The sequence below is a fragment of the Physcomitrium patens genome, chromosome 17 (genome assembly GCF_059467195.1).
Source record: "Physcomitrium patens ecotype Gransden chromosome 17, ASM5946719v1, whole genome shotgun sequence".
In the NCBI taxonomy this organism is placed as follows: domain Eukaryota; kingdom Viridiplantae; phylum Streptophyta; class Bryopsida; order Funariales; family Funariaceae; genus Physcomitrium; species Physcomitrium patens.
In genome coordinates, this window is record NC_143426.1 from 14,521,341 (window position 1) to 14,548,694 (window position 27,354).

The 27,354-nt window shown below is 36.6% G+C and overlaps 4 protein-coding genes and 1 long non-coding RNA gene across 10 annotated transcripts; 3 read left to right on the forward strand and 2 right to left on the reverse strand.

Moving 5' to 3' along the window:
• Nucleotides 1–1,784: 1,784 nt before the first annotated feature.
• Nucleotides 1,785–4,750, reverse strand: LOC112294837 (basic leucine zipper 23). Of its 3 annotated transcripts, none has more exons than XM_090243894.1 (3): nucleotides 4,369–4,750; nucleotides 2,221–3,065; nucleotides 1,785–1,985 (listed from the first exon to the last, which is right to left on the reverse strand). In XM_090243894.1, the coding sequence occupies exon 2, from the start codon at nucleotides 3,021–3,023 to the stop codon at nucleotides 2,244–2,246; it is 780 nt and encodes a 259-aa protein (XP_090100020.1). In that variant the 5' UTR covers nucleotides 3,024–3,065; nucleotides 4,369–4,750; the 3' UTR covers nucleotides 1,785–1,985; nucleotides 2,221–2,243. The 3 variants fall into 3 exon arrangements, with proteins under 3 accessions (XP_090100020.1, XP_024401502.1, XP_024401503.1); XM_024545734.3 differs by having other exon boundaries at nucleotides 2,221–3,083; XM_024545735.3 differs by lacking the exon at nucleotides 4,369–4,750 and adding an exon at nucleotides 4,230–4,348 and having other exon boundaries at nucleotides 1,785–3,065.
• Nucleotides 4,751–4,755: 5 nt separating this feature from the next.
• Nucleotides 4,756–7,944, forward strand: LOC141046457 (uncharacterized). Of its 2 annotated transcripts, XR_016498030.1 has the most exons (3): nucleotides 4,756–5,490; nucleotides 6,325–6,816; nucleotides 7,111–7,944. It is a non-coding gene; the product is annotated as an uncharacterized LOC141046457 (long non-coding RNA). The 2 variants fall into 2 exon arrangements; XR_012219461.2 differs by lacking the exon at nucleotides 4,756–5,490 and having other exon boundaries at nucleotides 6,113–6,816.
• An 828-nt stretch (nucleotides 7,945–8,772) lies between these two features.
• LOC112294089 (uncharacterized) lies at nucleotides 8,773–10,867 on the reverse strand. Its single transcript, XM_024544239.3, has 3 exons — nucleotides 10,235–10,867; nucleotides 9,632–9,863; nucleotides 8,773–9,431 (listed from the first exon to the last, which is right to left on the reverse strand). Exons 1-3 carry the CDS (start codon nucleotides 10,401–10,403, stop codon nucleotides 9,062–9,064), a joined length of 771 nt encoding a protein of 256 aa, XP_024400007.1. The 5' UTR covers nucleotides 10,404–10,867; the 3' UTR covers nucleotides 8,773–9,061.
• A 2,326-nt stretch (nucleotides 10,868–13,193) lies between these two features.
• Nucleotides 13,194–15,959, forward strand: LOC112294679 (uncharacterized). Of its 2 annotated transcripts, none has more exons than XM_024545408.3 (3): nucleotides 13,194–13,358; nucleotides 13,989–14,733; nucleotides 14,918–15,959. In XM_024545408.3, the coding sequence occupies exons 2-3, from the start codon at nucleotides 14,098–14,100 to the stop codon at nucleotides 15,533–15,535; spliced, it is 1,254 nt and encodes a 417-aa protein (XP_024401176.1). In that variant the 5' UTR covers nucleotides 13,194–13,358; nucleotides 13,989–14,097; the 3' UTR covers nucleotides 15,536–15,959. The 2 variants fall into 2 exon arrangements, with proteins under 2 accessions (XP_024401176.1, XP_024401174.1); XM_024545406.3 differs by having other exon boundaries at nucleotides 13,196–13,595.
• A 3,813-nt stretch (nucleotides 15,960–19,772) lies between these two features.
• Nucleotides 19,773–22,828, forward strand: LOC112294192 (GDSL esterase/lipase At4g28780). 2 transcript variants are annotated; one of them, XM_024544425.3, is made up of 5 exons: nucleotides 19,773–20,228; nucleotides 20,932–21,243; nucleotides 21,408–21,535; nucleotides 21,659–21,898; nucleotides 22,010–22,828. In XM_024544425.3, exons 2-5 carry the CDS (start codon nucleotides 20,994–20,996, stop codon nucleotides 22,487–22,489), a joined length of 1,098 nt encoding a protein of 365 aa, XP_024400193.1. In that variant the 5' UTR covers nucleotides 19,773–20,228; nucleotides 20,932–20,993; the 3' UTR covers nucleotides 22,490–22,828. The 2 variants fall into 2 exon arrangements, with proteins under 2 accessions (XP_024400193.1, XP_024400196.1); XM_024544428.3 differs by having other exon boundaries at nucleotides 19,854–20,228; nucleotides 20,897–21,243.
• Nucleotides 22,829–27,354: the final 4,526 nt, after the last annotated feature.

Sequence of the window (27,354 nt, forward strand, 5' to 3'; positions counted from 1 at the left end):
GCATATTTTGTGTTATATTTTCTTCAAAAAAAATCTCATAAAACAAAATAATCATAAAAAAATCTTTAAAAAATAAATAAATAAACATGCAATTCTCGAATAAATCATTAAGTCTAAAAATAAATGTCAAATAACATTAATTATAGCTTTTATATTGTATTTTTTCATGCAACAATTTTTTTTTTTTAGCTTATTAGATTTTAACTAAATTTTATATTTATTTTCAACATCCTATAGAATTTTTATTAATAATAATTTATAATATATTTTTATATATTAATGGTAATATAAAAAAAAAAAACCAAGTTTTTTAGACAACAGCCAAAAAAATTAATATTGGTTTTACTGTTTTTTAAATTCAGAAATTTTAATTTATTTTTAATATTTTGACAAGAACAACTACAACAATGTCAAAGTACATGTTCTTAGGATTTTAAGATTTTAGTATCATATCCTAAAATCCTAAAAAAAATGTGACATTTTAATTCGATTGATTTTTTTTTAATTTTCGAAACGTTGATTTTGCTTCATTAAAACAACCACGTATTTCATAAATAACTGAGTCTTTTAATAAATTATCTTCAAATATAATCCAATGAGACCTGCAGCAAAAGTCCCCCTCGACCTATAACAATTCGACTGATTTCGAGTTTCTAAGCGTGGCAACAACGGTAATGTCGGAATGGAAACATAATTTTCTAAGATAAGCCGAAGACATCTGCACTAGGCAACTAGTCATTGATTTGAGCTGGAATGGGCTTCAAGTGGTGAATAGCAAGTGTTTTCTAGACAAGTGACTTCACTGCTTAACGATGCTCGCAAAATCCAGAAAAAACCACGTGACATTAAAAACTGCCTTATGATCAATATGAACTGACCAATGTTACCATAAACAACTGTAGGCAAAACACTGTGCATATTCCATGACAGAAAGCAGCAGCCGAGGCTAACACTGCAAAAAACCCACTTGGGCTCCATCACAGCCATCACTTGCACCATTGTATTCGCGGTTGATGGGATTGTTACGGCCCTGCTTGTGGCTTTGGAGAAATGTCCTGTAACTCTGCACGACGAATTCGCCTCCACCGCGACCGCACTGGCTTTTGATAGATTCGAAGAGCTGAATATTCCTCCCAATTTGCGGGAGTTCTTTGCAAGAGTGGTCAAAGGTAGAACGTGTAAAACTCAAAAAGACCTGTAAAATCTCCAAAAAGGCTACTTGACAATCGCCCAGTAAACATGTTAAACCCTCACATTGCATGTAATGATCTGACCACACAATGCTAGGAATCGTGGTTGACAAGAAAACGTTTCAAGGGCGTTAATAGAACTGACTGCATCATCTAATAAACTATTCGAGAGCCTTATGAGGCAAGTGAATCGTTAACCGTGCTTCAAATACTGTAACTTCGAATCTGTATCACAGATTCCAGATCCTGATTCGTTCTCGGCGAGAGAGAAAATTGGTCAAATGATTCTCGCAGGTACCACTGTACTATCTACGTGACAGTCGGTTTCTTAACATAAATAGTATAAATTAGATAATTGAATAGATGAAAAAAATTGGTACTGTGTGGTATTGAAATAGAATAGTACCACAATGAATTGAAGAATAGGATCGTTCCATAACGAGAGACGAAGCTGATGCCAAGAGATGCAGTCCCGGAATAATTAGCACTAGAACCACATTGAGATCGGAAGTTTGAATACACCCCACAAGCAAACTCTAATCAATCCCAGAGTTAAACGCAGACCCTGATTATGAGACTTCTTGGAACCACGTATACATCGTAACTCGAAATATGCTTCAACTCAATTGAGGAATTAGTGCATCCAGGCACCTGAAAGCAAAAGCCCTCTCAAAAAATATAGTCGGTACCACAGAGGATAGTACAGCGCGTACTGGTTATGTACATAATCTCACGAGCAAGAGATCGCTGGAGCAATTGAATGGATATACCGACTACACTCTTCCAACTGCTACTCTGCACATTCGCGAGTAGATTAATCATTCAATAAATGCTTCAAGACCAATACTTTCTAAATTTGAGGTTCTCTAAAGAATCCCCCGGCTCATTACTAAGAACTTCGAAGTGCCACTGCTATCCTTCAGCGGCAGTAAAGGACAAAAACAATGCGGATGAGGAGAACCCCTACACGAAACGTAGTTTTGTCTTCTGGAGGATCATTCAAATAGTAAAGACAAAGTCTTGGGTCAACCTGAATCGATTTCCAAGCCCGCTTTAGCTCATGTGCATGGCAGTGGAATCTGAAGGGACGCAATCCGACGTTGGGCTGTTCCCATGCCATTTGGCTGGTTCCGAACTCGGCGTCATGGGAGGCCGCGACAGGGAAGTCCCAGAGGCTGAAGTGTGCAAACAAGGAACATCAGTAACACACGGGACTGACACTGTGTTGAGACAGAAGCCACCAGAGAGGGGCTGAACTTCACACTCGCCATTAGGAACAGTCTTTGCGACGAGTGCAGTACTGGTAGGGCACTTCGATGCTTGGACCGGGAAGCTGCCAATCTCAGCGTCAATTCGACCACGAAACTCTGACAGAATCGACCGCAACCGAATAACCTCGCTTTCGAGAGAAGCTTGCCCTTGAAGACGCTTCACAAGCTGTTGATTGAGAGCTCGGAGATGGTTGACTTGCTCTTCAAGGTAGGCAGTGTGAGCCTTCTTCTTCTCCCGGTACTTCCGCACAGCTTCCCGGTTACCTAGAGGTCGCTTCTTGCTGTTGTGGCCACTGGTCAGAGTTTCGGACTTGTCGGCAGAAGTTTCCTCCTCCCCCGCTGCAAAGAGATGGGTGTGTGTGTGGTAGCACGTGTGTGTGTGGGTGTTGTCCGGCCCGGGTGGATTGCACGTGTGCGTGTGAGTGCAGGCATGTGTTGATCTCAGTATCTCGTCGAGGAAGCTCTCCATAGAGCCAGTTGTGGTTGGGGTGGATGGCAAGTCGCAGAGGCTACAGCCCGCGAACACATCATGGTCTGTGAATTCCAGCTCCCCGTCATCCATCGGATACACACGCTCTTGAACCAAGCCTTGAGATCAATTGCTCTAGCAAAACCAACCAATCTATAAATAAAAAAAGGTGAGACACACTAGAAAAAAGAAAAAAAGAAAAAAGTGAAAAGTGAAAACGAAACAATCCAGTGAAGTCTAAAAGTGTCGCACTTGACAATCAAGAGGATAGTACGACACATTCAAGGAGGTGTTAAAGTTTTCACATATTCTGCAATCAACAAATGTAAGTTCGAGACAATTCGTCATAAGGACAGTTGGTGGCAGAATGAGCTATTGGTTTACGGTCAATACCACAAGTGATTTCGACACCTTCAAATAACAACAATAATAATAATAATAATAATAATATGGTGTTTTCATTATGATTATTATTATTATTGTTATTACTATTTCAGAAATTATCATCAAATAACGAAGCTTCAAAGTATGTCCATCTTATCTATCCCACTACAACAATCCACATTTGAAATTTTACAAAGCTAAAGTAGGTCTAGCATAACCCACAAAATCAACAGTATACTTCAAAACACAACTTAATTCTACTCACAAAATCAGGATTCCCTCACGCGATGTGAAAACCTCGATAACTTAACGAGGCCAATTGCAAATTCTGACCTCAAACTACTACTCTCCCTGCAAGACGAGCCTCCAACTTTAAAACTCAAGCACTCGAGCCTTTGCAAAGAGAGCCACATCACGGCTGATTTGAAAGAATGGTACCGGCTACAAGAACCATCCACTTAAAGCTTTTCTTACGTTAACCCTCGGAATTAGAGGAACTTAAAAACGCATTTTATCTTTCAAAACACATCCACCACCTAAAAATTAAACCTCCCTGTACAGCACATGTGCATACGCTAATAAGGGCAAGGATACGATTCAAGGTAGAACCTCGAGAACAGGGAGAAAGAGCAACGGGCGCGAGGGGAACAGGAATGCAACAAGTACGCTCGGAACGTCCACAAACCCGCAACCAGTCACAGACATTCTAGAATCAAACTAAGCGACATGCTTAGCAACCTCATCAGCGACGAAGGATTGCAAAAGAACCACACATTGCTTCACACGAAGGCCTAAACCCACCCACGATCCCCGGGCAAACCAACGGAAGCGACCCACATCATGACAGGAAAGAGAGGACAAAGCAAACGACGCAACCCAGCTCAGGAAAAAAAAGGGGGGGGGCAGATTCCAAACCTCCCCGCCGATCACAACATCTCACGACCAAGACCGACAACCCACAAATCACACCCCACCCTAAAATCCGCCCCACGACGGGGTCACGAAACCAAAACCCCTAAACTGTCAACCAGAGCTCATCAACGCAGGGATTTACCTGAAAGACGGCGAGAATTCGTGTCATCAGCCACGCATCATTCTCACCCACCTCAGCGCCAGCTACGGAATGGCGACAACAACCCCCACCACAAAGACTAAATCCAGGGTCCTTCTTCTTCTCCTCCTCCACCTCCTCCTCACAAACGAAGCGAGAGACAAAGGACGTGAAGGGCAGCAGAGGCAGCATCACTACGACAACGACGGCGATGGGGAGGAGTAAATTAGTACCCAGTTGTTGTTGTTGTTGTTGTTGTGTGGCATGCTGCTGCTGCTGCTGGATTGCTGCAAGATGCGTGGTCCAATGGTTTGGTTGTCATGCTAGAATTAGGCGCTGGTGGAGCGAGGCGGAGGAATCTCCGCAACCCCTCCCCAGAATAGGGTGTCCCTTCCAAGGCCACCCACTTTTGAGAGCACCCAATGGCCACATTTTTGCATTGCTTTCAGCCCAATGAAGCACCATCAGCAGCACCACCACAACAACAATGATATAACGTCGGAATACCTTAAACCAACAACTTAAAGTTTTTTTTGGAAAATGAAAATAAAAAATGTAAATAAATGGTAGAGAAATAAGGTTCTGATGTGCTCCAAAACTTATATATATACAAAAGTCGTAGTGGTTTAATTGATATTTAATTTCATAGGGTCTTACACTTTTAGACCCTGAACCAACATGTAGACTTGGCCAAAATTGTCCATAAAAACACATTAAATCACCCACCTCCATCACACTAAACTACCAACTTCATCCTTGTAAAGTTTGTTCATCATTAGTGGACTTGGAATGGACTTGGAATCTTTCTATAAGAAGAATGGTTGGTTTTGGTTTGTGCAAAGGCAGCTTCTCACAAGGTCTACTGGTTGGTTCAGGGGCATGACACAGTTTAAGATATTTGGCATTAGTAACAACAACAACAACAACAACAACAAGTAAAAAAAACACATGAGTCTTCATATTGTGTGTTGTTGTTGTATCTATTGGGTAATGTGCCTTACTTGGATGGAGATCACGAGGGGTTGGGTTATTCAATTTCCGTGTTTGTTAGGTGGGGATGCTTTTTGAAAGGATTTAGTGAATGCTTTATTTTGTGGATTGACAGCTTTGAAGGATATGTAGAAGGTATGAGTTTGTTTCATTCTTTCTTTTTCTCATTCTTAGTTTATTTTTCAATTAGAAAGTTTTGAATGTTTTCTCTTAGTTGCATGTTTGTTTGGTAAATGATTATGTGTACTAAACTGTATACTTAAATAAAGAAGAGAAATAGTTTTTTTGTTTTTTTTTGTACCTTACTGCATAAATATTGAGTGTTATTTTATTGAGTTTTTTTTTAATTTATGTATTAAAGTGTGAGTGTATATATATATATATATATATAGATTGTAATAAAATGACCTTGATAATCTGGTTTTTTCTTTTCTTTTCTCTTTTGTCTATTTATCTAATATAATGTAGGTGGTTTATTTCATTCCACATTCAGATAAATATAAACAATTTGATACCATTGTTGGTTCTTTTTACTTGTATGTTTATTATTTTGAAAATTTCAGAAAATTAAATAATCATAAAATCGATTTTATTTCGAAAAAACATTTACAAAAATAGGGAATTCAAAAAGAAATTCTATATTATAAACCAATAGAAAATTGCCATGCTAAATTTCAAAGATTCAAAAGTTGCAAGATTAATATGCTTAACAAAGGCATTCACAAAAATTATATATATATATATATATATATATATATACACACACACACAAACTTTGAAACAAACAAGATAATTTTATGAAGATTTCAGATTTTTTTATTTTGAAATGACCTTTTTTCTTTCTTTATTTTTTATTTATTTATTTAAATTCTAAGTAGTCTGAAGCAAAAAAAATAAAAAATAAAAAATAAATTATTGGCACATGAACAAAACATGAATAACCATGGATATCTCATGTATTCAATTCAGAGCCATTTCAAGTACAACACGGTCAAATGAAGGTTGGAAACTATGCATGGAGATAATGGGTGGTCTTCTGCTACTAAATCAAACCATCTCCAAATTGGTTAGAAGAAGAAGAAGAAGAAAAAAAAAAAAAAAAAAAAAAAAAAAAAACATCACTTCAAAATTCTACAGGAAGTATCATAATTAGACGTTCTCTCTATGTGTGTAGGTATATATATGATACATAAATTTTTTTATATTTCTTTTAATTTGTTGTGGCCTTTTGAGGTCTTGTGGTATTCCAAAAGACCTTGTGGACACATGGAATTTGCCCAAATTAAAACCATACATACTTAAAAGGTCTTATTGTGGGGTCATAGAGTCCTTTCTTGCCGAAAAACATTCTTCAGAGAAATCTTAATTTGATTTATAAGGTCTATCCTGACCAACTTGAAGGTAATCCATAAAAAGAGTCTTCGAGCCGCAAGTTGTTAACTTCAGCAAATTTGTGACTTGGTATGTGGACTTTGTTTACCATCTATTATGGAGTATTGTAAATAAGAATATAACTAATAACAAATTGCAGTTATATAAATAGACTAGTCAGGTTCTATAGAGTATCGTTGCAAATACTGGCCACATACAAATTAAAATAGACTTCCAGATGCTCTGTGGATGTTGTGAAAGAACACCGATAGAAAGAAAGTATTACTTCAAGGTACTTCAAAATTATTTATTGCATTTCCAATGAATTTATTTTAAAAGTAAGAAATGCAATATATGATTTTTCATCAATATGTATTTTTACAGATTTGGTGGAGTCAGTAGACCAAGAGTTACATCAAAAGTACCCAACAATTTCTATTTAATTGAAGTTTTGCTTCAGGAGTTCTATTTCAAATCACAATTGTCTGAGATTCAAAAGTGCTTGGAAAACCAACCTCTTAGAACAAATTTTTTGAAGTCAGAATGTTCACAACTGTAAATTTGATGTATTACAAATATACAGAAATAAATAACTAACTAAAACAATATTCCTTTAAACAGTGAGTTGAATTAATTCTTTAATGAATAACATATTGTTGAATACTAACAAAAATTAGTGATATATCACTTGCTGAATTTTAAGTATAAATATATATATATATATATATATATGTGTGTGTATGTGACTTAAAAAAAGTTATAAATTAACTGAGGAAAAGGAAAATTTTATGATTGATTTTAGTGTTCTAGAAGTGATTAGAAAATATAAAAAATAATACAAACACATATGAATATTGCAAAAGATACTGTAAATAATGGTTTTTTCCTTCATTTTGATCTTGATAATATCAAAGAAGCAGACACGACTTTCAACGTCATTAGGGCATGGCTAAAAAATATTGTGATAAGTTTTGTAAGAGTGTGTAGGCCACATTAAGAGGTGGTAACGAGGAAAATATTGGGTAGTAGAGAATATTTAAAAACATAAGGATTAATCTGGACTGATGCAAATATAGTGTATCTAGAGTACATCCATGTCCTCGAAAGGTGCAACCATTAATTACAAACATATTTTTACAAATAAAGAGAGGCTCACTTTAGTCCAATCAATGTCTTCTTCTTGTAATTTTAAAAAATAAAAATGACAATTTTCCTCTTCTTATTTCTTTTTAGAATGGTACATTATTTAATGATTAAAATTTTTAAAATGTGATCTTTTTGGTTTACCTTGTTTCTAAGAAGTGTTTTTTTGTGCTGTAATGTCTACTATTATAGATTGAATCCTTTCCACCACAAAATTTATGCTCATAGTTACTTGAGAGAGCTCCCAAAAAGAATCTCTACTATTGAAGGTCATCCAAAGGAGTTGTGGATGTGTCAGAGGGATGTGTAGGAGTCACAAGGTGCTTGCAAGAACATACATTTTATGTAAATTTTACTATCGTAAATAAGAAGAGTAAGAATATTTTTACGTAAAACATAAAATCTCAATGAGTTTTTTAAAATTGTAACTGTGCATTCCGTTAGACCAACAAACATGCTTACATTTCAATATATGTTTCTAAGAATTGAACTTTTGAACTTTGTTTACATTTTGGTATGTGTATATGTTTGAAGAGTATGTTTAAAAGCCATGTATTTTTGGTCATCTAAAGAGTAATAAAAACTGAAAATTTCGCGTATATTCAGAGGGATTAAACCAAAAATGGATAAACAGAGTCTACATGTTCTCAAATCGAGTTCTTCAGTAAATTAATTAAAAAGTAACAACTAAAAGCTCATGCATTGTAAACCAAGCAGTTGCTGTAAGTGAAACTTCTCAATATAGATGTCCTGCGCAAGTTGTCGCTGCAATGACAAGTCTCAAGCACCGATGCTCATGCAACGAACGATAACATTTGTTGTACTCGATCCAATGGTATTTTTACAGATCCTGAGCGTGATATACTAATACAATATCCACGTGCAAGCGAAGACAACAGAATGAAAGTTGAATTCCAGACGTTTCTGATAAGCCAATATTATCACACAAAGGTGACTAATGTTTCATTACCAGCAGCAGTCGCCTCACTAAGTGATTTAGATTAATTCCTACCCTTCAATGATCCGGGTCGAACACTACGCTGGCTGTACCTACATATATACAGTGGGGAGAAAAAGGCAATACCACAAAGAACACCGACATCAACCTTCAGACTAAGCGGTAGTCCTCTGCAGGTAGAGCTGGAGGCTCAGTTTCAAGAAGTCTCCAACAGTACCCAATCAAGAAGCAGCACTATCTTCTCCTTTTCTCCTTCTTCGAGTGCTTGTCCGAATCCTTGGACTTGCGCCTCTCTTTTCTTTTCCTATCTTTTGACTCCCGATGACGTTTCCTATCCCTCACCTCGCCATCATCGCTATTAGAACTGTGTACCCTTTTCGATTTCCCATTCTTGTGCTTCTTGCTGTCTCGCCTGGAGTGTCCATCTGCATCCGCAGCAGGAAGCCTTTCCGGCAATATGGAAGGACCAGCTACAGGACGCGACGCTACACGTTCCTCCCATTCCTCCTGTTGACGAGTATCAGAAGCTGGGCCTGCTGAACGAGCACAGTATGGCCCGGGCTCGTCCATCCGGGAACCCACAGCTCCACGCCCTCGTTTCACTCTGTCATCAATTGCAAATGAGAGTCCATCATTCAGAAATTCAAGAACATGCATTACTCAATTGTAAAAAACTTTCGATACGCGAGATCATCCACTCATAGAAACAGAGGACATGCTATGGACATGTACAGAAAACAAAAAAAAAAACAAAAAAAAGAAATAGTAACAGAAAGGGAGAGAGATAAGCTGGAGAACCCATACCTTGAATGTAAGAACTTCTCAATGTCTTCGTCCTTCAAGCCGTCGTCCTGGTCAGAGGAAGAGGTATCAGAACCTTCTTCGTTTAAGTTCATTCGCTCTGCATGATAATCTCTGTCTGCCGACCTCACTTCAAATCGCTCGTCCCTAGTTTCACGAGAAGACTTGTCCCTCCTTGCATTGTTTTCGAGATCTCTCTGCCGCCACATCTCTTCCATATCTACTATGCGATTAGCTGCAACCATGACCCATTCCCGTTAGGTAGTGAGACATGGAGTCGTTTGCGTGAGAGTTTGGTTAACCCCTAAAAATCCACGCACTTCCTCTGTATGCGCTGTGCCCTCGAACCAGAAGGCTCAACACTTTGGGCATGTTTGAAGCACAAAAATGTATCTTAAAAATAATTGGTCCTAAACAATTACCCAAGAACGTTAGCATGCTGAATTCACCCATATTCTAAGCTGGAAAACTCCTACGAAAGTAAATCTAGTGACGCTTTTAATTAAGAAGAAGAAGAAGAAAAAAAAAAAAAAAAAAAAAAAAAAAAAAAAAAAAAAAACTTCGGGATGCTACAAGAACCCAGAAAGAAAAGTAAGACGCACGAACCGTGCTGGACACTTCGAACCATGGCACTCAAAAACTGTCTGTTAGGCCGCGCCTTGACGACGGGCTTAGCGAGATACGCGCTAACGCCGTCCGTCTCAGCTCGCTGTCGCATCATTTTGGCTTCCTCCATGATCAGAGCAGCCAGTCTCCGTTCCGTATCCGGATTCATCTTCGCAGAGACGCACTCTCTACCCAAACCACTCACCCGTCACTAGAATCCCCTGAAACACACAGAAATCCCGCACCTCGTACAACAAAAATGGGAACCCTAGACCACAAAAATGAGTGAAGGCGTTCGGCAGTGATCAATCATCCTCTACTGCAACTGCTGCTAGGTCCGATGCAACACATGTGATTCCCGGATCGGTCTGCACGTCGAAGTTTGCCTACTCTGCCAAATTCAAGCAAACCCTAGTCATAGAGCGAACGCTTCATCATGCAATCGGACCTCCATTGAGTTCCGACGCTCAACACACCTCTCCAAGCCTCGTCCGCCCGATCGAGACCACCTCGAAGGAGTGAGTGAGTGAGTGCGGGATTGATCGATTCAAAGCTCACCATACAAATTGCATACCCTCGATCTCGCTCGATAACCCTAAAAGCGCACCGACTCGAGGACAAGCTTCCGAGCAGGGGGGTGGAAGCTTGTGGTGGTGGTGAGGGTGGTGCACGGACACGTGGCGGTTTCCGCCTTTACACGTGACGGTTCTTGTGAGTTGTTGACAAGCCTCACATCAACTATTTAAGGCCTTTGAATGCGGATGCTATTTTGTCACGCTCTCGCTAAATTCAAATTCATGTTTTGATTTATTCTTAAAAAAATTATGGAAATAAAATTGTTATTGTTTCTCAATACATATTACTACTTTTTAATTGTCAAAACATGTCATTGAAAGGTATAATAGTAATTATATTAATAATAAAATAAATAGGGATATGGAACTTAAATATAAATTTAATTTATATAATGTAAAACAAATTTTAACTAAAAAAATAAAAATACTCTGAAAAAAAATTTAAAATACAAAAAATAGATGTTTAAAATTGAAATGAATTAATATGGTCCAATGGTTGATTATTAGATTTTCTTTTAAGTTACAATCTTTTGGCACCTCACAACATATATGGAAGAAGAATGATTTATAATATAGACTTTGGTAAGACCAATTTATGGGATTCTTTACACCTAGAGGCTTACTTTGAAAGTTATTGGACCAAACGTCTTATTAAGATTTTGTGCTTTGTGAAAGAAAATTTTCATTTAGAAGTCATAATTTGTAGAGATATTATAAAGTGATCAAAGGTCATAGAATATACCAAACCATCTTCCTATTTTTATTCTAAATATAAGAGTAGACGTTATGATTATGAATTTCTTTACAAAAATATAAGAATAATTTTAAATTATATTATAGGCATTTTTTAGTAATTTTTTACTTCACTTTTTCAATTTTTATAAAACTACATCTTCATAAAGACTTGATACAAATGTCAAGAGATGACATTTTTTATATTATGGACAAAAAAAGTGCATTGGACCTTTTTTTTCTTCTTAAGGTATTTTTGATGATTTTCTTCAGTTAAGGCTCTATCAAAATTGACTTCTTATTTTTAATCATCCATAGCTTTAAAAGTTATAGCCTCTTATCTTCATCTTCTGATCATTAAAATCTGCTAGTAATTGTTTTAAGATATACAAGATTTTTTAAAATTAAGTTTAATTATTTTTTCATTAAATAATCTGGAAAATAATTAATTTGGAGTTTCTTCTTTACATATATATATATATATATATTTCTTCTTTCTTTCTAATATAAATGATCAACTTCCTTTATATCTTTTAGCAATGTATATTAATATGCAATATTAAATTATATATATATATATATATATACATATATAAATATAGCAACTATATTAAATTTATTTATTTAGTTCTGCTTTGAAAAAGAAAAAAGAAAAACAAACAAACAAACAAACAAACAAGCACACTTTAGCAATATTTAAAGTTTGAATTTAATATTATGATTTAACAATACAAAATTTTAAATTGACATTATTTTATTTGAATACTTTGGTATTATAAATAAGATTTAGTTAAATATTTTGATTTGTAATTTTAGTTATAAAATCAATAAAAGAATAAAGTGTTGTACTTTAAAATATAATAAAATGTAACATTAAAACTTGACATGACAAAAAACCATAAGTTTTTAACTTTAGGAAATATAAAATTACTTTATTAAAAATAAATTGTATATATGTATATATAGTTTATAAATTTTTATTTTAAATATAATATTAAGACAACAAGTTTTGTAATGATTGGTTCTTTTTATTTTTTTATAAATATTATTTTTTATTCAATATACTTAAATATTTTAAAGTACTTATAATATTTATAAATATATTTATACCTATAATTGGTACTCTTGCTTTGTATCAAATTTCTATCATGCTCATTACCCATGTCAATTCAAATGGTATCCAGAAAAAAAAACTTAATAATAATTATTAAACTATTAATAAATTATATTAAATTAATAAGAAGTTTAACTTAATTTAGAAATTCAATTATTAATAGTTGGTATACAAATTCATCTATATCAAATTATTAGAATGAGCCAAAAAAAACAATACAACATTTTCACCAATAGAGAGTGTTACAAAGAAAAAAGAAAAAAGAAAAAGTTACGTATAACACATCTTTAGAGAAATAGTAGAAATAGTGTTGTAATGTAAAATCACACATACACACCATTTTGATTTGTATGCAGCACAAATGGACAAACACACTCTCACACTCACACACACGCACAGTCGATGATGATGTTGAGGAGGAGGAGTTGCGTGAATGGAAACGACACCACAACTCTACTTTTGACGTGGGAAAGAGTGTAGGACAGACATTCGGGGAATTGGAATTGAATTAGTTGATGTTGTTAGTTCCCAAATCTCACCATTCATGCCTCAAATTGCGAGCTCGTGTTGCAGCTTTGAGAGGATTTTGTTAGGGGAAGGAAAGAGGAGGAGGAGGAGGAGGAGGAGGAGGGTGTTGCAGCATTGTCATTTTCGTCGTCGTCGTCATGGTGGTGGTGGTGATGCTTCGACAACTGGGTCACATGTAAGTTAAAAAGGAGGGCAGATGCTCTGGATGCTTTTTTAGGGGAAGAAGCGACGACGTCCCATGGTGGACGTGGGCGACGGTGCTCGCACTTGGATCCCCCTCACAGAAGTTCACGGGATGAATGAGGCGATGCAATTTTGTTTGCATGCTGGGTGCATTGTAGCTGATCTGTCTACGTTCCGGCTTCTTCCTCTGAGCTTTGGTGTCCTTCATTCTTGCCTGTGCTTGTGGTCGGTGAGTTTCTGTGTCCGCTTTTCTCTCGAGCGGCGTTGTGATCGATGAGTGCTGAATTCGTGCCGGCGTTGCGCTTAAACTCGCTGGAAATTGGGATGTGTGTGACTTGTGTGTGTCTACAGTTGTGGCTGAGAATCGTGGAGGGTTGTGGTTTCGTCAATAGATTGTTGTGTGATGCATTTTCAGAAGCTCTGATTCGATTCTTAAACATTTGGGTTCGTGTCGTTAGATTGTATTTCCCCTCACATGCCAAGAGCGACTTCCTGATTGATATTAGATGGATCAGTATGCGTCTTGAAACTGGAAGTTAGCTAAAGCAGTGCGAATTTTGGACGGGTGTAAGGGTTTGTGGCTGGGTTTTGTTCACATCTGAATGGAGAGTTTCGTGTGTAGGATGTGAAGGTTGAAGCGGGTGACACAGTGGTGGGTCATTGAGCATCGTTGCTTGGAGAATTGGACTATTGTTTTTGGTGAAGGATTGGAGAGCGATCGTGTGGGCACAATGGGTGAGCAGAAAGAATTCGATCCCCTGGCGGCGAAGATTGCTCAGTGCCGGCCATTTTTGCGAGAGGATTACGAGTCGATTGATTCGCGCCTGCCAGGGCTTCTGAAAATTCTGCACGCCCGAGGTGCTGGGGAGTGCTGGCACAAGCACGGGACATTCTACGAGCATTTGCTGCACACTTATCGGATTCTGAAGCTCTGGGGGTCGTCCGATACGGTTGCCCTCTTTGGACTTTTCCACTCCTCTTACTCAAACTCGTACGTGAACCTTGCCATCTTCGCACCCGACGTCGATCGCAGCGTTCTGCGTGGCCTCATTGGTGACGAGGCCGAGGAGCTAGTGCACATTTTTTGCGTCATCCCTCGCCAGGAGCTTATCTTTGATCGCCTCCTCCATACCATCACCGATGACGACCTCATCGCCAGTTTAAAGCAGTACCAGGGCACCAAAGTGGGTGAGTCTGAGGCGAACGCGAAAGGGGGGCATGACAAGAGGAGATTGTTTGTCCCAAAGGAGGGGATGGTGGTGAAACACATTCGCACCGGGGAGGATATATTTCTTCCTCGCCGTCTCGTTGCTCTTTTTGTGCTTCTCACCATGGCTGACTTCGTCGACCAGTTCTATGGCTGGCAGGTACGCTCACGGCTGGGAAAAAGCCATGGCTCTCTATCTTTTGGAAGGTGTCGTTTGTTTGATTGGCATGTCTGTTAGGGCTCAGCCAATTTCTTCTTCAGGTGTGTGCGTTACAGAGGCAATTAGGAAGAGGAATTTGACATAGGACTTAATGTGTGACTCGTTTGCGATCCCCAACATGCAGGACCAGCTGTTTAGAAACGATGATGGTGAATTCCGGTACTCTGGAAACGACTGGCATGCTCTCTGGCCAGGAAATTGCAAGCCCGGCCTCTGGATCTCCATCGCCTCACGCATGGGCGTGCTGCTTAACATACTCCTCTTGGAGGACGCCGCCGAACAGGCCGAATTGCACTCTGTCCCCAACGGCTTGCCGGAGCGGCCGTTTGGTACCCTGGAGATCTCCCTCCCACCAATCTTCAACATGTGCACCGAAATCCTGCCTCCTGTGAATCAGAACCGATCTCTTGAACAGTACTGGGAAGCCGTCAATATCGAAGGGCGGGACCGTCTTGTGAACACAGCCGTTCCGCTGCTGCAAAGCTGCTGCAAGCTCAACCCTTTTGTTGCCGAGCCCCACCTTCTTTTGGCACAAATCCTTCTCGGAGAGGGACAGTACGAGCTTGCAGAGACCGAAGCGGACGAGGGCGTGCGTCTCCTGTTGGATTGGGCCACGAACTGGGACAAACGCATGACATGGGAAGGATGGCTGGCATGGGGCCGAGTGCTGCGAGAGAATGCTCATGAGAAGTCCTGGCCTCGGAGCGCCTTCGGCGTCCTCAGCCTTGGCCTGGTGAAGTGAGAGCTTCATCACCATCGTAAATCATCTGTCTGCGTCCTTACACATGCTTATCAATGTTTACTAATTTCACGTACATAAACATGTAGATACCGTATGTCCAATCAGATTGTTGGATTAAGATTCTACTCACAGCAGCTTCTTGTGAATGAACCCAGAGTCCTAAAACAATCTTCCTCCTCAAGTATTGGACTAAGATGGACGGGTTGTCTTTCAGTGGTCTAGAGCAACATACATGTGAAACGGCAAATCGGACTGTTAGTATATATCTACACATATATACACACATATTTTGTGATTGTGTTGCCTGATTCCTGTTCCGGTGCTTGTGTCCGTTGAGGTAGTAGTACCCTGCTAGATACCAGATGCTTTGTGTGACAATAGCAAAAAACCTCATTTATATTTCATCGTCCGATGGTTTCTGCCATGCCAAGTGTGACCTCTGAGATCCCATTATTTTAACCCCATGGTTACTGCTCATGGTTAAGGAAGCTCGTGATCCTTATCAGCTATGCTCACGAATTCCATGATGTGGTACACCCTTATTTATTATGTCCTCATCAAAGTTAAAATTCAGTTAATTATTGTGATGTTAGTTATTTGGTGAACAGAGCAACAGATTGTGGGTTGTGTGCTTGTCGAAATAACAAGAAATATACCTATTTTATGAGGTACACTCTAAAAAATAAGACATAAAACTGAACTCTTTGGCTCTTTTGCTCTCATTGTGAGTTTTGGAATTGATGGCTCAATCAAGTCATTAGACTGAATTTGAGAGACTTGCAAAAGCTTGACATGGTGTTTTAAGAATTAATGAAGATGTACAGATAGTATGCTTGATTTTCAAGTCTAGGTTGGATTTGTACTGAATTGAATTAGCCTATCACATACATTTAATGCATGTTTTATGATACAAATTCCTACAATGCAAATTACAATGAATCAATGTTATAATGGAGATTTTAATTTTTCCTCAACTATTCAGTAAAATTCAATCAAAATGTAAGATCTGAATATTGCTGTTAAAAAATGCTTTCAGTAAAGGTTCCTTTACAAATTTACATCTTTGCTTTTATTTACCTATTTAATCTTTATTTTGATATATAACTGAAAGATAAATATTAGATTTTTTTTGTTTTATTTTGTTCAATGATGAATCAATAACATCCAAGATGATATTCATAAATTGATATATTAGTATTAAAATTTGTTAATTAAGAAGTTTATTGAGAACAAATTTAAGTATAAATAATTTGGTATCCTTAAAATATCTAATTATTTTAAGATGCTAATGTATTTTTCAAAATTAATGCCAGTTGTTTCATATTCTATTATGCAACTTTCTATTATACTTAACTGGTATTATATATATATATATATATATATATATGCACACATATAAATAGACATTTAAATTTATTTTCTTGTTTTAATTTTTAATAAGGAATTAATCATTTAAAAATTGTGTTTGAATACTATTTGATTTATATAAATTATAAAATTATAAAATTGAAATCAAGTCTATTATGCAGTCGATACAAAAGCATTCATCAACATCTCTAAGTTGCATTTTGAAGTAAAGTCAAATCCAAAGAAATATTTTTGACACACACAAGGAAAAAGTGATGAAGAAAAAAAAAAATACTGTATACAATAATTATAGTTATAATTATATATATATATATATATATATCACTCTGAATAAAACCCAATATGCTGAAATAAGTGAGAGCATAAGTTAAATATACCTTGATTATTTAGATAAATCAAAAGATGTATAAAAAATCACTATTAATCATTGTTTATAATTAGAAAAAAATAATTTTATGTTTTAAGAATATAATAAATAAATATATTTTACTTGTTCTCATTATGATTTTCTATTCTCATGATTCGAATCTTCAACCTCATGAAATAAATCGCTCATCTTGGATATTGTCTTTTTAATTAATAATAATCACATTTTAATTTGAATTCAGCAGGATTTTTACATATATTTTGGATAGTATCAAAATATTAGTGTGTGAAGTAAAAAAAACCTGTTTTTCTTGAAGACTCACAACAACAAAAAAAAGTTATAATGAGGTGATGTCAAGTACAAAAAAATAAATTTAAGCAAAATAATTTACTTCTTCAAAACGAGCAAAATAATGTAAATAAGATTAGAACCATTAAAAAAAATGTAAGTAACAAATATAACTATGAGAGATAATTTAGCACACCTTTTATTATTATTATTGTTATTATTATTACCCTTGTTCTCTTATGGAATCAACACTTTATATTTTCTTAAAGGATTTTGAATTTGTACTTTCTCATTCTATCTTGAAATAATTTTACTAATAAAGGTTACAAAAGTTAAAGTTATAAAGACGTAATTCTAACAATAAATGTCAAAGTAATTTTTTTCAATAATAGTTTTACTGATATTAAACCAATAAAATTAAAAAAAAATCTTTTCTTTAATATTGATTTGCAAGTGTAGTTGGTATTATTTTAGAAACTAATACAAGTAATTTTATTAATAATTTTATCATTTTGAAAGAAGTACAAGTAAAATTCTAAATAAATTATTGGAGTGAGTATATTCACACATGCATACACATATCATTTGATATTGCACAAAAAAATATTTATTTATTGAGAAATATCTCTATTTTAAAGATGGTTTTGGTTCTTTATAATCCCCTCTACACATTCAACATTGTTTCTACATGTTTACAAATTATATGATAAAGCACTCGCTTTCCTTTCAACTACTGTCTTTTAATATACTTTTGGAATGAACAGCACTCTTCCCTTAAAAACTTGTTAATATTCTTTTATCCATACTTGTTAAGACATCTCTTATGTCAATTTTGTGTAAATAACTTGGTAATACATCCAAAATTATGTATTCTATTGCAAAATACTTTAAACATCTTATTCCTTCCTTCAATTACTCGAAATTAAAGTGATATTAGATGTGAATGTATTTTTTTGTCAAATTATATACATGATTTTTTTTGCAAGCAATATGAATTTTTAATTAATTTATTATCCGCATTTCTCCACCTTGAAGACATCTCATATCTGCCAGTACTTCATGCAAGCAACATTGTTTTATCAGCACAATAATTCATCTCTATAGTTAAAAGTGAAACAATTGGTTGTGCCTTATATTTACAAAGCAATTTCTTTCAATGACAAAACATGCATTTATTTGTAGAACTTAAAATAATTGGGGTGTACTTTTTTATAACCTAATTAACAATACCCAACCATTTTAACACACTCAAACTCTAGTATAATGTCAATGGTACATTTTGAGCAGCACATCATTTTTTAATCACCATCTAATAAATTCTGTTTTAATTTTGCTATGTGTTGACTCAATACTCCAAAAAAAACATCATCCCAAACCCTAAGTTGGTCAATAACATCAAAGTCTCCATTGTAGTTGCTTTCAGTACAACAACACTGGCCCATATGCAGAGGTAAATAAAACCTTCACAAGACAATAAAACCCTATTTTGATATTTAGCACTCACCTCACTATCCCCACCCAATTTTTTTTATTTTTAATAAAACAAAAAACCAATGAAGCAAATGCTCCATGCCTTGTGGGCATATGAAAGGGACCATAACTTGTAAGTGTCCCTAAGCCATCAATAATTTGTCCTTGAGGGCTCGTCCTTCACCTGTAAGTTGTAGAATTATGTAGCCATAGTTGCCTCACGAAACATAACTCTGCCTATTCAAAGCAGATTGATTGGGAAGGGGGAGGGAAAGGGAGGGGGCTTCCAGTGTGAATGGGGATTTAATAGAAACGGCACCAAAATCACCATAAGCTCCGTCGCCGTGTGAACGCGAGCCACATTCAAACTGGGGGGAAGATACCCTAGGCTGTGCGGTGTGAACGGGGCCATCGAACTAGAGCTGACGTGACGCTGCGCACACGCCACGCTAAGCCACGTCACGCTTGTGCCACATCAGCACGCCGCTGACAAGCCCAGCCGAGCCGTGACATCGAGAAACGGAGCTCACTCGCTGGCATTGCAAAGTAAACGCTGGTTGTGGGAAACGCCGCACGCCGTGGGAAGTCAATAGTAATAGTTAAATGCTAGTAATCTGTATGTTTTCGCAATGAATAGTGCATCGGAGAAACCGTGCTTACTGTTAAACGCTCGGAGTTTGAGGGTGCAGGGAGCACAGCGTGTCTGTCCGCCACTTAAAGAGCAGGTGGGAGATGAGGAGGGAGGAAGAGGAGGAAGAGGAGGAGGAGGCAGAGATAAAGATGTCAGAGACGGTGGGGGAAGAAGCTGTGAATGTGAATGGTGCAAAATGCGGAAGTTTGGAGGACGCAGTAATGGATACAAAAGTGGGTACGAGAGAGAGGTTATGAATGGTGTCGCGAAGGACTGTGGGAAGAATTGGAGTAGTGCGTTCCTCTGCCATCAGAAACATTAATGAAGCCCAGCTGCCCTATCAACCCCCTCCCCTCTCCTCCCGCCCTCGTCTCCCCCTCTTCTTCATCACTCTCCTCCTCGATCAGGCTCTCATTGCAGCAGCAGCAGCGGCATCTGCGTGGTCTGCAGATTGCTGCTTCAGTCCACATTCAGCTGGCTGCAAGGTGGGAGGAAGAGTGCCGCTCGTTATCACCGTGTTTTTTTTATTCTTCGACGTGGGAGAGTGGACTCTTCGCGTCTCACTGTGGGTGAGTGAGTTTTTCCCTCCCTGGGTCCCAGTTTTTTCAATGATTGGTAGCTCATGTGTGTGTACTGCAGGTGTGAGTTGCTGGCGAGTGACACTCGAGGTTGGTCATGGAATAGAGGCCTTCGTCTCGTGTGTCCTGTACTCGTTGACTGTGAGCTGAACCAATTGTAGCTGAGCGGTTTTGACGATGGTTTCGGTTTCTGTTTCTTCTGCTGAATGTCCTGCTGTGTGTGAGTGGAATGTCTGATGTTCTGGACATGTCGAGCTCTCAGTAGACTTGAGTTGCGTCATACTTGCCGGCTCAGTCCTCCAGCTCGTTGGCAGCCTTCACCTGACTGAGAGTGGTATGTAGTTTGTTGGTTGAAGGTTCGATAGACCCAGGCACCAGCTTGTGTGCAGGGTTTGAACAGTTCCGTTGCTCGACTGTGACCATATCGCTGCCTTTTGTGGTTTATTATCAGCTACTGTGACCAGTGTCTTCTATTCCGTCTTGAGCTCAACTTGCGTTGCGGTATCGTAGGAGTTTTCTAGTGTTTGTTTGTTGGAGCTATCTACCTTAGTCACACTGAAAATTTGATCTCTACCACATGGAGTCTTCACGACTTAGTTAAGTGGCTTCACACTGAATGGAATGAATATTTTACGTGAGTTCTTGGTTGACATACTCAGCGTTCATGCCAATACTTGTGGGTTGATCTCGACAGTACTGCTACGAGGTTGTATTCATCTGTGACCTCGGCTACTGAGGTGAGAAAGAAAGGCAAGCATGAAAGGCCAGCTGATAGTCTTGCTCATTGGAGTGGTAATGGCGGTGGCATTGAGCGGCACTTGTGTAGAAGCGCAGGGGAAGAAGCCCCCGGCGACCTTCATCCTGGGAGACTCTTTGGTGGACGTAGGCAACAACAACTACATCTTCACATTGGCCGCCGCTAATCACAAGCCATACGGCATTGACAGGGCGGACAAAGTCGCCACAGGCAGATTTTGCAACGGAAAAATCATCCCCGATCTTGTCAGTAAGTCCCGTTTGCTGCTACCTTAATTCACAACTTGCATTGTCCTCTTTCTTCTTGTAGATTAAATCATCACCATTTCATGTTGAAGATAATTTTCCTTAGTGCTACTGTTGGCATGAATTCGTCACAAATAAAGCGTGCCGGAACTGGTTCTTGCTGTGCAGATGATTACCTGGGGACTCCATATCCTCTTCCAGTGCTCGCTCCTGAAGCGGCTGGAACTAATCTTCTCAATGGTGTCAACTACGCGTCGGCTGGTGCCGGCATCCTTGAAGAAACAGGCTCAATTTTTGTAAGATAAATGACATTGACGTTAAAAGTTGATGCTAAGTTTCTGATTGTGTGAATAGGTTGGAACAAACGCCTAGCCTAACGATAGATTAATTATTGACACCACAAGCGCATTCCTGTGTAGATCGGGCGTGTTACCATGTCGCAGCAGTTTGGCTACTTCCAGAAAACGAAGGAGCAGATTCAGGGGCTTATTGGACAACCAGCAGCCACGCAGCTTATCAACAACGCCGTTTACGCTTTCACAGTAGGAGGGAACGACTACATCAACAACTACATGGCAGTCACCACCAGCACCAAACGGAGATACACACCTCCACAGTACCAAGATCTACTTATCAACACTTACAGAGGCCAGCTCAAAGTGAATAATCTATTCCTTTAACCCTTTTTTCAATTGAGATCATGCGAATCATGTAAGGCCCGGAGATTGCAGTACAGTCTTTTGAATTGCGTAATCCTTTGCTGGATACAGACTGCTTACGGCTTAGGAATGAGGAAGTTCATCATCTCCAACATGGGTCCCATCGGCTGCGCGCCTTCCGTTCTCTCTTCGAAGAGCCAGGCGGGAGAGTGCGTCACGGAGGTGAACAACTACGCCCTAGGTTTCAATGCCGCCTTGAAACCCATGCTGGAGAGCCTGCAAGCCGAGCTTCCGGGGTCCATTTTCCTCTACGCCAACGCTTTCGACATTGTGAGGGGCATCGTCGCAGACCCGTTGAAGTTTGGATTCACAGACCCAGTGACCACAGCCTGCTGTGGAGTGGGGAAATACAATGGGATTGACGGGGCGTGCCGCACCATCGGCAATCTCTGCGCGGACAGGTCGAAGTCTGTGTTCTGGGATGCTTTCCACCCCACCGAGAAGGTCAACAGGATCTGCAACGAAAAGTTCCTCCATGGCGGCACCGACGCCATTAGCCCTATGAACTTGGCCACATTGCTGGCCATGTGAATGTCTCCGCCAAATTACATACAAGCTAGGTCCTAGTCATAGAGTTTTCATTATAGATAAAGATTAAGAGATCCTCAATAGTGCATTCAACTATTTGCTTCTTTCTGGAGGGTATGATCAAGTTGTGCTCATCCACCAATTTATTTTTGACAATAATCTTCGTCCCTGCTTTTCCAATTTAGATTGGGAAAACGCTCTAGGATGAGCGTACAAGTATCAATCCAAGTGTGAATGTTAAATTCGGTACCGACTTGTACTGAAATGTGTGGGGAAACAGACAATGTTGTATACGATTTATGATGGACACTGTGTCCATCCATTTACTGATACACCAACCCATACTGCGATTATCTATGAGAATGGTAACAAGTTTTCACACACCGCCCTCCCGTCCTGCCCGTCACAAGAAACTTTCAATTTTGCAGCCGTCTTAACAGTCAGCCTGATGAATGATTGTTGTGAAAAAAAACCGAGCGTCTCAGTCTTCTGGCGCCCTCAGTTGTCATTGTCGCTAGCGCTGAATTAATCTTCCCGCGTCGGAAATATACAAAGGTTGTCGTCACTCTCTTGAAAGAAGTCCCAGATGGTTACAGTTATGGGCAGATGGAGGTTGACGAATGATACACCTGCACCTACGCGTAACAATGCAGGCATACATGACGGTAGATTGTTTCTCGGACAGGGGCTATCAGTCTCTGACGCCGTTAATTTCAGCACTCCCTCAATCGCTTTCACTGCTCCTCCCTCCTGAAATGATATGGAGGAAGACTTAGCTGGACATTAATGAAGCCTGGAGTTAAACCTAGGTCTACCATCTACCTCCAGTAGCAGTCAAAAACACAAATGCGACAAAGGAGTTGGTGGCTTGCATTATCACAGTTCAAGTGGATCTTATCGAAACAGTGAACAACTGTAGCAATCGTGTGATCAACATTTCCGCAAGTGGTTAGGCCAAACAACTTGTCCTTCAAATCTTTCTCACAGTGCCTAATTCTTCACCCAATGTGCCGTGCTCACGCTTCTCCGGTGGAAGCAATGTCCGGCACCATCCCTCACTCTTCGTTCACTCATCGCGGTGAAAACATCCGTCATATACAATAGCACCGCGCAATATGAACCACAACCATTTCTGTGAATTCTCACCACACTGCAAGATCGCACAAAACTGATTCAGACATCGTAGAGTTGAAACAGCATTTGTGGGTCGGTCAGATAAGTTGCAGACCGTGTCGATCTTGTAAAAACTCAACAACACCGGACAACCAAATTCTGCAGCAAAAACAACAACTGGTTAACACTGATTCAGTCTAGACATAGTCAGTCTGTGGAGCTTTCCTGTTTTATATTGCCCTAATCCTACAACTCAGTTTGCAGTGTTGCTGTTTTAGTTTTTGGTGCCCTATGTCTTGAATATACAAATGATATCTTTGCTGAACACTGTGACACATTGTTTTTGTGGATTTTTGTGACAAACAACGTCTAGTTTCTAGTCTTGCTTTCTTTATGAAAGTACATCCGTTGTAACGTGCAGTTGTTGCGGCATTATTCCTCCTATTTGTTGCTGAATGTGCTGTTTGGTTTTTGTCTTTCTTTTGCACGGATCCTTCTGTTCGCTGTTTCTTGGCTTCACTGGATTTGGTGGTCTTTGTTAAATTTCCGGAAGCTGCGTTGCTCTATGAGCAGTTGTCTCATGGCAACTTTGGAGGAAAGGTGCCTCACTGATCCTAGTTTCTAATGGTCTTTCGTTTCGTTTTGTTTTGTTTTTTTTGTCTCTAATGGTCCTTGGGTTTGCTTGCAGGTGGGGTTGTTGTTGTGAAGTTGCTTGCTTTTAGGGTTGCTTGTTGTTATGTGGGTGAGATTGTTGTTGTTGTTGTGAAGTTGCTTATATAGTTGCTTGTGGCCTCAGTGCAATGTTGTCTTTCAAGGTGGTGTTGAAGAAGTTTGTGTTGGATAATTTAATGTTCATTGTGTTCCTTTTTGTATATTTTGATAATGAAATTGTTTGATTTTTTAATTTTTTTTATAGATCATCATGTCATAAGAAATGATGGATGACATTTATCATCTTTTGTGTAATTGTACTATTATTGATTTTGTTTAATTTGTAAGTTAGTATTATTATGATCAATCAAACACAGAATAAATATGTGAAGCTATAAAAAGTAAATCTAATAATATATATCTATTATAGTATATTTCTATTTACATTGTGAATTATTATTTATATGAATTACAAACTAAAACAACAAGGTTTAGACACCAAAACTGTAGAATATAATAAAAAACAAGCTGGCTTAATGTATTGTTTGTGGTCATATCCTACTTGATAGACATTGGGATTTTTTAATTTTTATTTATATAATATACTTTATTTTTTTTTAAAAATCACACTTTCACAAAATTGAAGTACAATAAACATATGATTTTAAGTATGTAGAAGAAAATAATAATAGAAAAACTTCAAATAATTTTAAAAGAATGTGCTTAGTATTTTTTTTAATTAATATCTTGTAGAATACCAAACCATTTTAGATCACTTGCTAATATGCATAGATTTGAGCTATTTTTCTAAATAGAATAAACCATAAAATCAAATAAAAATTAGATCTTCAAATAAAATAGGACCACAAACATTGTACAAATAAAAATATAACTAATAACACACTTTTAAAAAGAAATCAAAGCTAAATTTTGCCGAATAACTTTGTTATTATCAAGAATTTGTATAAACTAATATATTTTTTTCTAAGTATAGTATTTTAATTTTTTTATAAATAATATTTTTAGCTACATCATATATATTTTAAAAAAATATCTATTAATTTTATCTATCTTTGACTATCAACTCTTTTTTTTGAATTTAATTAGGATTAGAAAAATTCTATATTCTAATCTAAAAATTAGACTTGTAATTATTAGAAATTATAGTTTCTATTTTAGATTTAGAATTTAAAATATTTAGATATGTATTTTTTAATGAATAATAAAAAAATAAAAAAAATATCTAAGTTTTCTATTAGAAACTTGTTTTTAATTACCTTCTTGTATAAGGTATAATAAAGATACTATTGCCTAGTCATGTTCATAATAAAAAAAATTAAACATATTTTATTATAATACATATTGATTTTATTTTTATTTTTATTTTATTATTAAAATAAATATAGATAAAAAATATAATAAAAATACATAGATCCTAAATTCTAAAATCCTAAATTTTAAATCCTAAGACTCTAAGTCTAAATCTTAAATTCTAAAATCCTAAATCCTAAATCCTAAGATTCTAAATCTAAATCTTAAATTCTAAAATCCTAAATCCTAAATCCTAAACCTAGTTACATAAGAATGTATCAAATGCAAGATATGTTAGCAAAGTTGGAAGGAATATCAAAAGATATGTGTAGAGATTGTCTTTTAGGTATTAGATTAGAAATCACTATTCATACAAAGAAAGTTATAGATAGACTTAAACTTTGTAATAATCTTAATTTTTTTTATTTTTATTTCAGAATAATAAAAGTATATTAGAAGCTCTTCTTAATAATGAAGAAGGATTTATAAAAAGATTCTTTAAAACATGTCAAGTTTCATAAGAAAAGTTGAAAAATGTGATTCATAGAAAAAATTCATGTCTACCTTCTTTTTGTATGAAAAGTATGTTAATTTTTACAAGACAAGTAATAGGATAGAGTAACAAGCATATAAAGCATCAACTTTAATAAGCAAGGAAGTAAAGAAGTGCCTAATCACATCAACAAGCATTGATATAAGAGAACTAATTTCTCTATGATAGTTGGAAATAAGGTGATCAATGTAATTGTCACCTTATTTTTAAATTTATTCACAATATACATTGGTTTGTTTGCAATAGAATGGTAGATAGAAGTATAGATGGAGTGATATTAAAAAAGACCAATAGTGGTGGATATTGAAAGAAAAAAAAGTATATGAAGATTGTATTAGATGAGCATGTGACTTTATTGAAAATATGGTGCAAATCAATATGATTATACCTTTCATTGCATAATTTTAGAACATAAGTTATATAATTTTAAGTCATTTATATTTATAATATATTCAAAAGTTAGTCTAAATATAATATTTTCAACTGCAACAAAACATATGTTTATATAATCTATATATTTTTATTGTCAATATGTAAAGAAATCTATGTATAATTTGTTTTTGTTTTTATTTTTGTTTTTCTTGACATACTAAATAAACTATAATTTTATAATCTTAAAAATCTAATATTATTTAAAATATGGACTTTTTAAAGATTTTAAACATACTATTAGAATTAAAAGCATAAAAAATAGAAAAATAGATTAATTTTATTTTAAAAAATAAAAAAAATTTAATAAAAAATATTGAATTAAAAGTCTTATTTTTAGAAATTAATTTTTTAAAAAGAATTTTAAGTATTCACTAAGTTTGTAGATCCTTAAAACAAGGAATTAGGTTAAATAAAAACCTATAAAGTCTTACCTATTTTCAAAGCCAACTCAAAAGCCAAAATAGTAAAATCTTCAATATTTACAAATATATATATATATATATATATATATATATATATATCTTTAGAATAATTCATATATATATATATATATATATATATATATATATATATATATATATAAAATAATCAACCATCAAATAAATTTAAAGGTATTTTCAAAGTTTTAAAAAAATCTATATATTATAAAATAAAAATTCTAAAGCCCAAGTCAAAGTTGCTACATTTTCCAAACTAAAAAATTGTAGAATAAGATAAGTTAAGTCAAAATTTAAAAATAAGAAGATAAAAAAAATCAAAGATTATTAAAGAAACATAAGTTAGAAGTATCAACACATAGCAGCAATAA

Coding starts and splice junctions, on each gene's coding strand:
- LOC112294679 (XM_024545408.3), top strand. CDS start 14,098: ATGGGTGAGCAGAAAGAATTCGATCCCCTGGCGGCGAAGATTGCTCAG. Junction 14,734..14,917: donor ACCAGTTCTATGGCTGGCAG/GTACGCTCACGG, acceptor CCCAACATGCAG/GACCAGCTGTTTAGAAACGA.
- LOC112294192 (XM_024544425.3), top strand. CDS start 20,994: ATGAAAGGCCAGCTGATAGTCTTGCTCATTGGAGTGGTAATGGCGGTG. Junction 21,536..21,658: donor AAGAAACAGGCTCAATTTTT/GTAAGATAAATG, acceptor ATTCCTGTGTAG/ATCGGGCGTGTTACCATGTC. Junction 21,899..22,009: donor CTTACAGAGGCCAGCTCAAA/GTGAATAATCTA, acceptor TGCTGGATACAG/ACTGCTTACGGCTTAGGAAT.
- LOC112294089 (XM_024544239.3), bottom strand. CDS start 10,403: ATGAATCCGGATACGGAACGGAGACTGGCTGCTCTGATCATGGAGGAA. Junction 9,864..10,234: donor GGTTCGAAGTGTCCAGCACG/GTTCGTGCGTCT, acceptor TCATGGTTGCAG/CTAATCGCATAGTAGATATG. Junction 9,432..9,631: donor GAGAAGTTCTTACATTCAAG/GTATGGGTTCTC, acceptor AATTGATGACAG/AGTGAAACGAGGGCGTGGAG.
- LOC112294837 (XM_090243894.1), bottom strand. CDS start 3,023: ATGGATGACGGGGAGCTGGAATTCACAGACCATGATGTGTTCGCGGGC.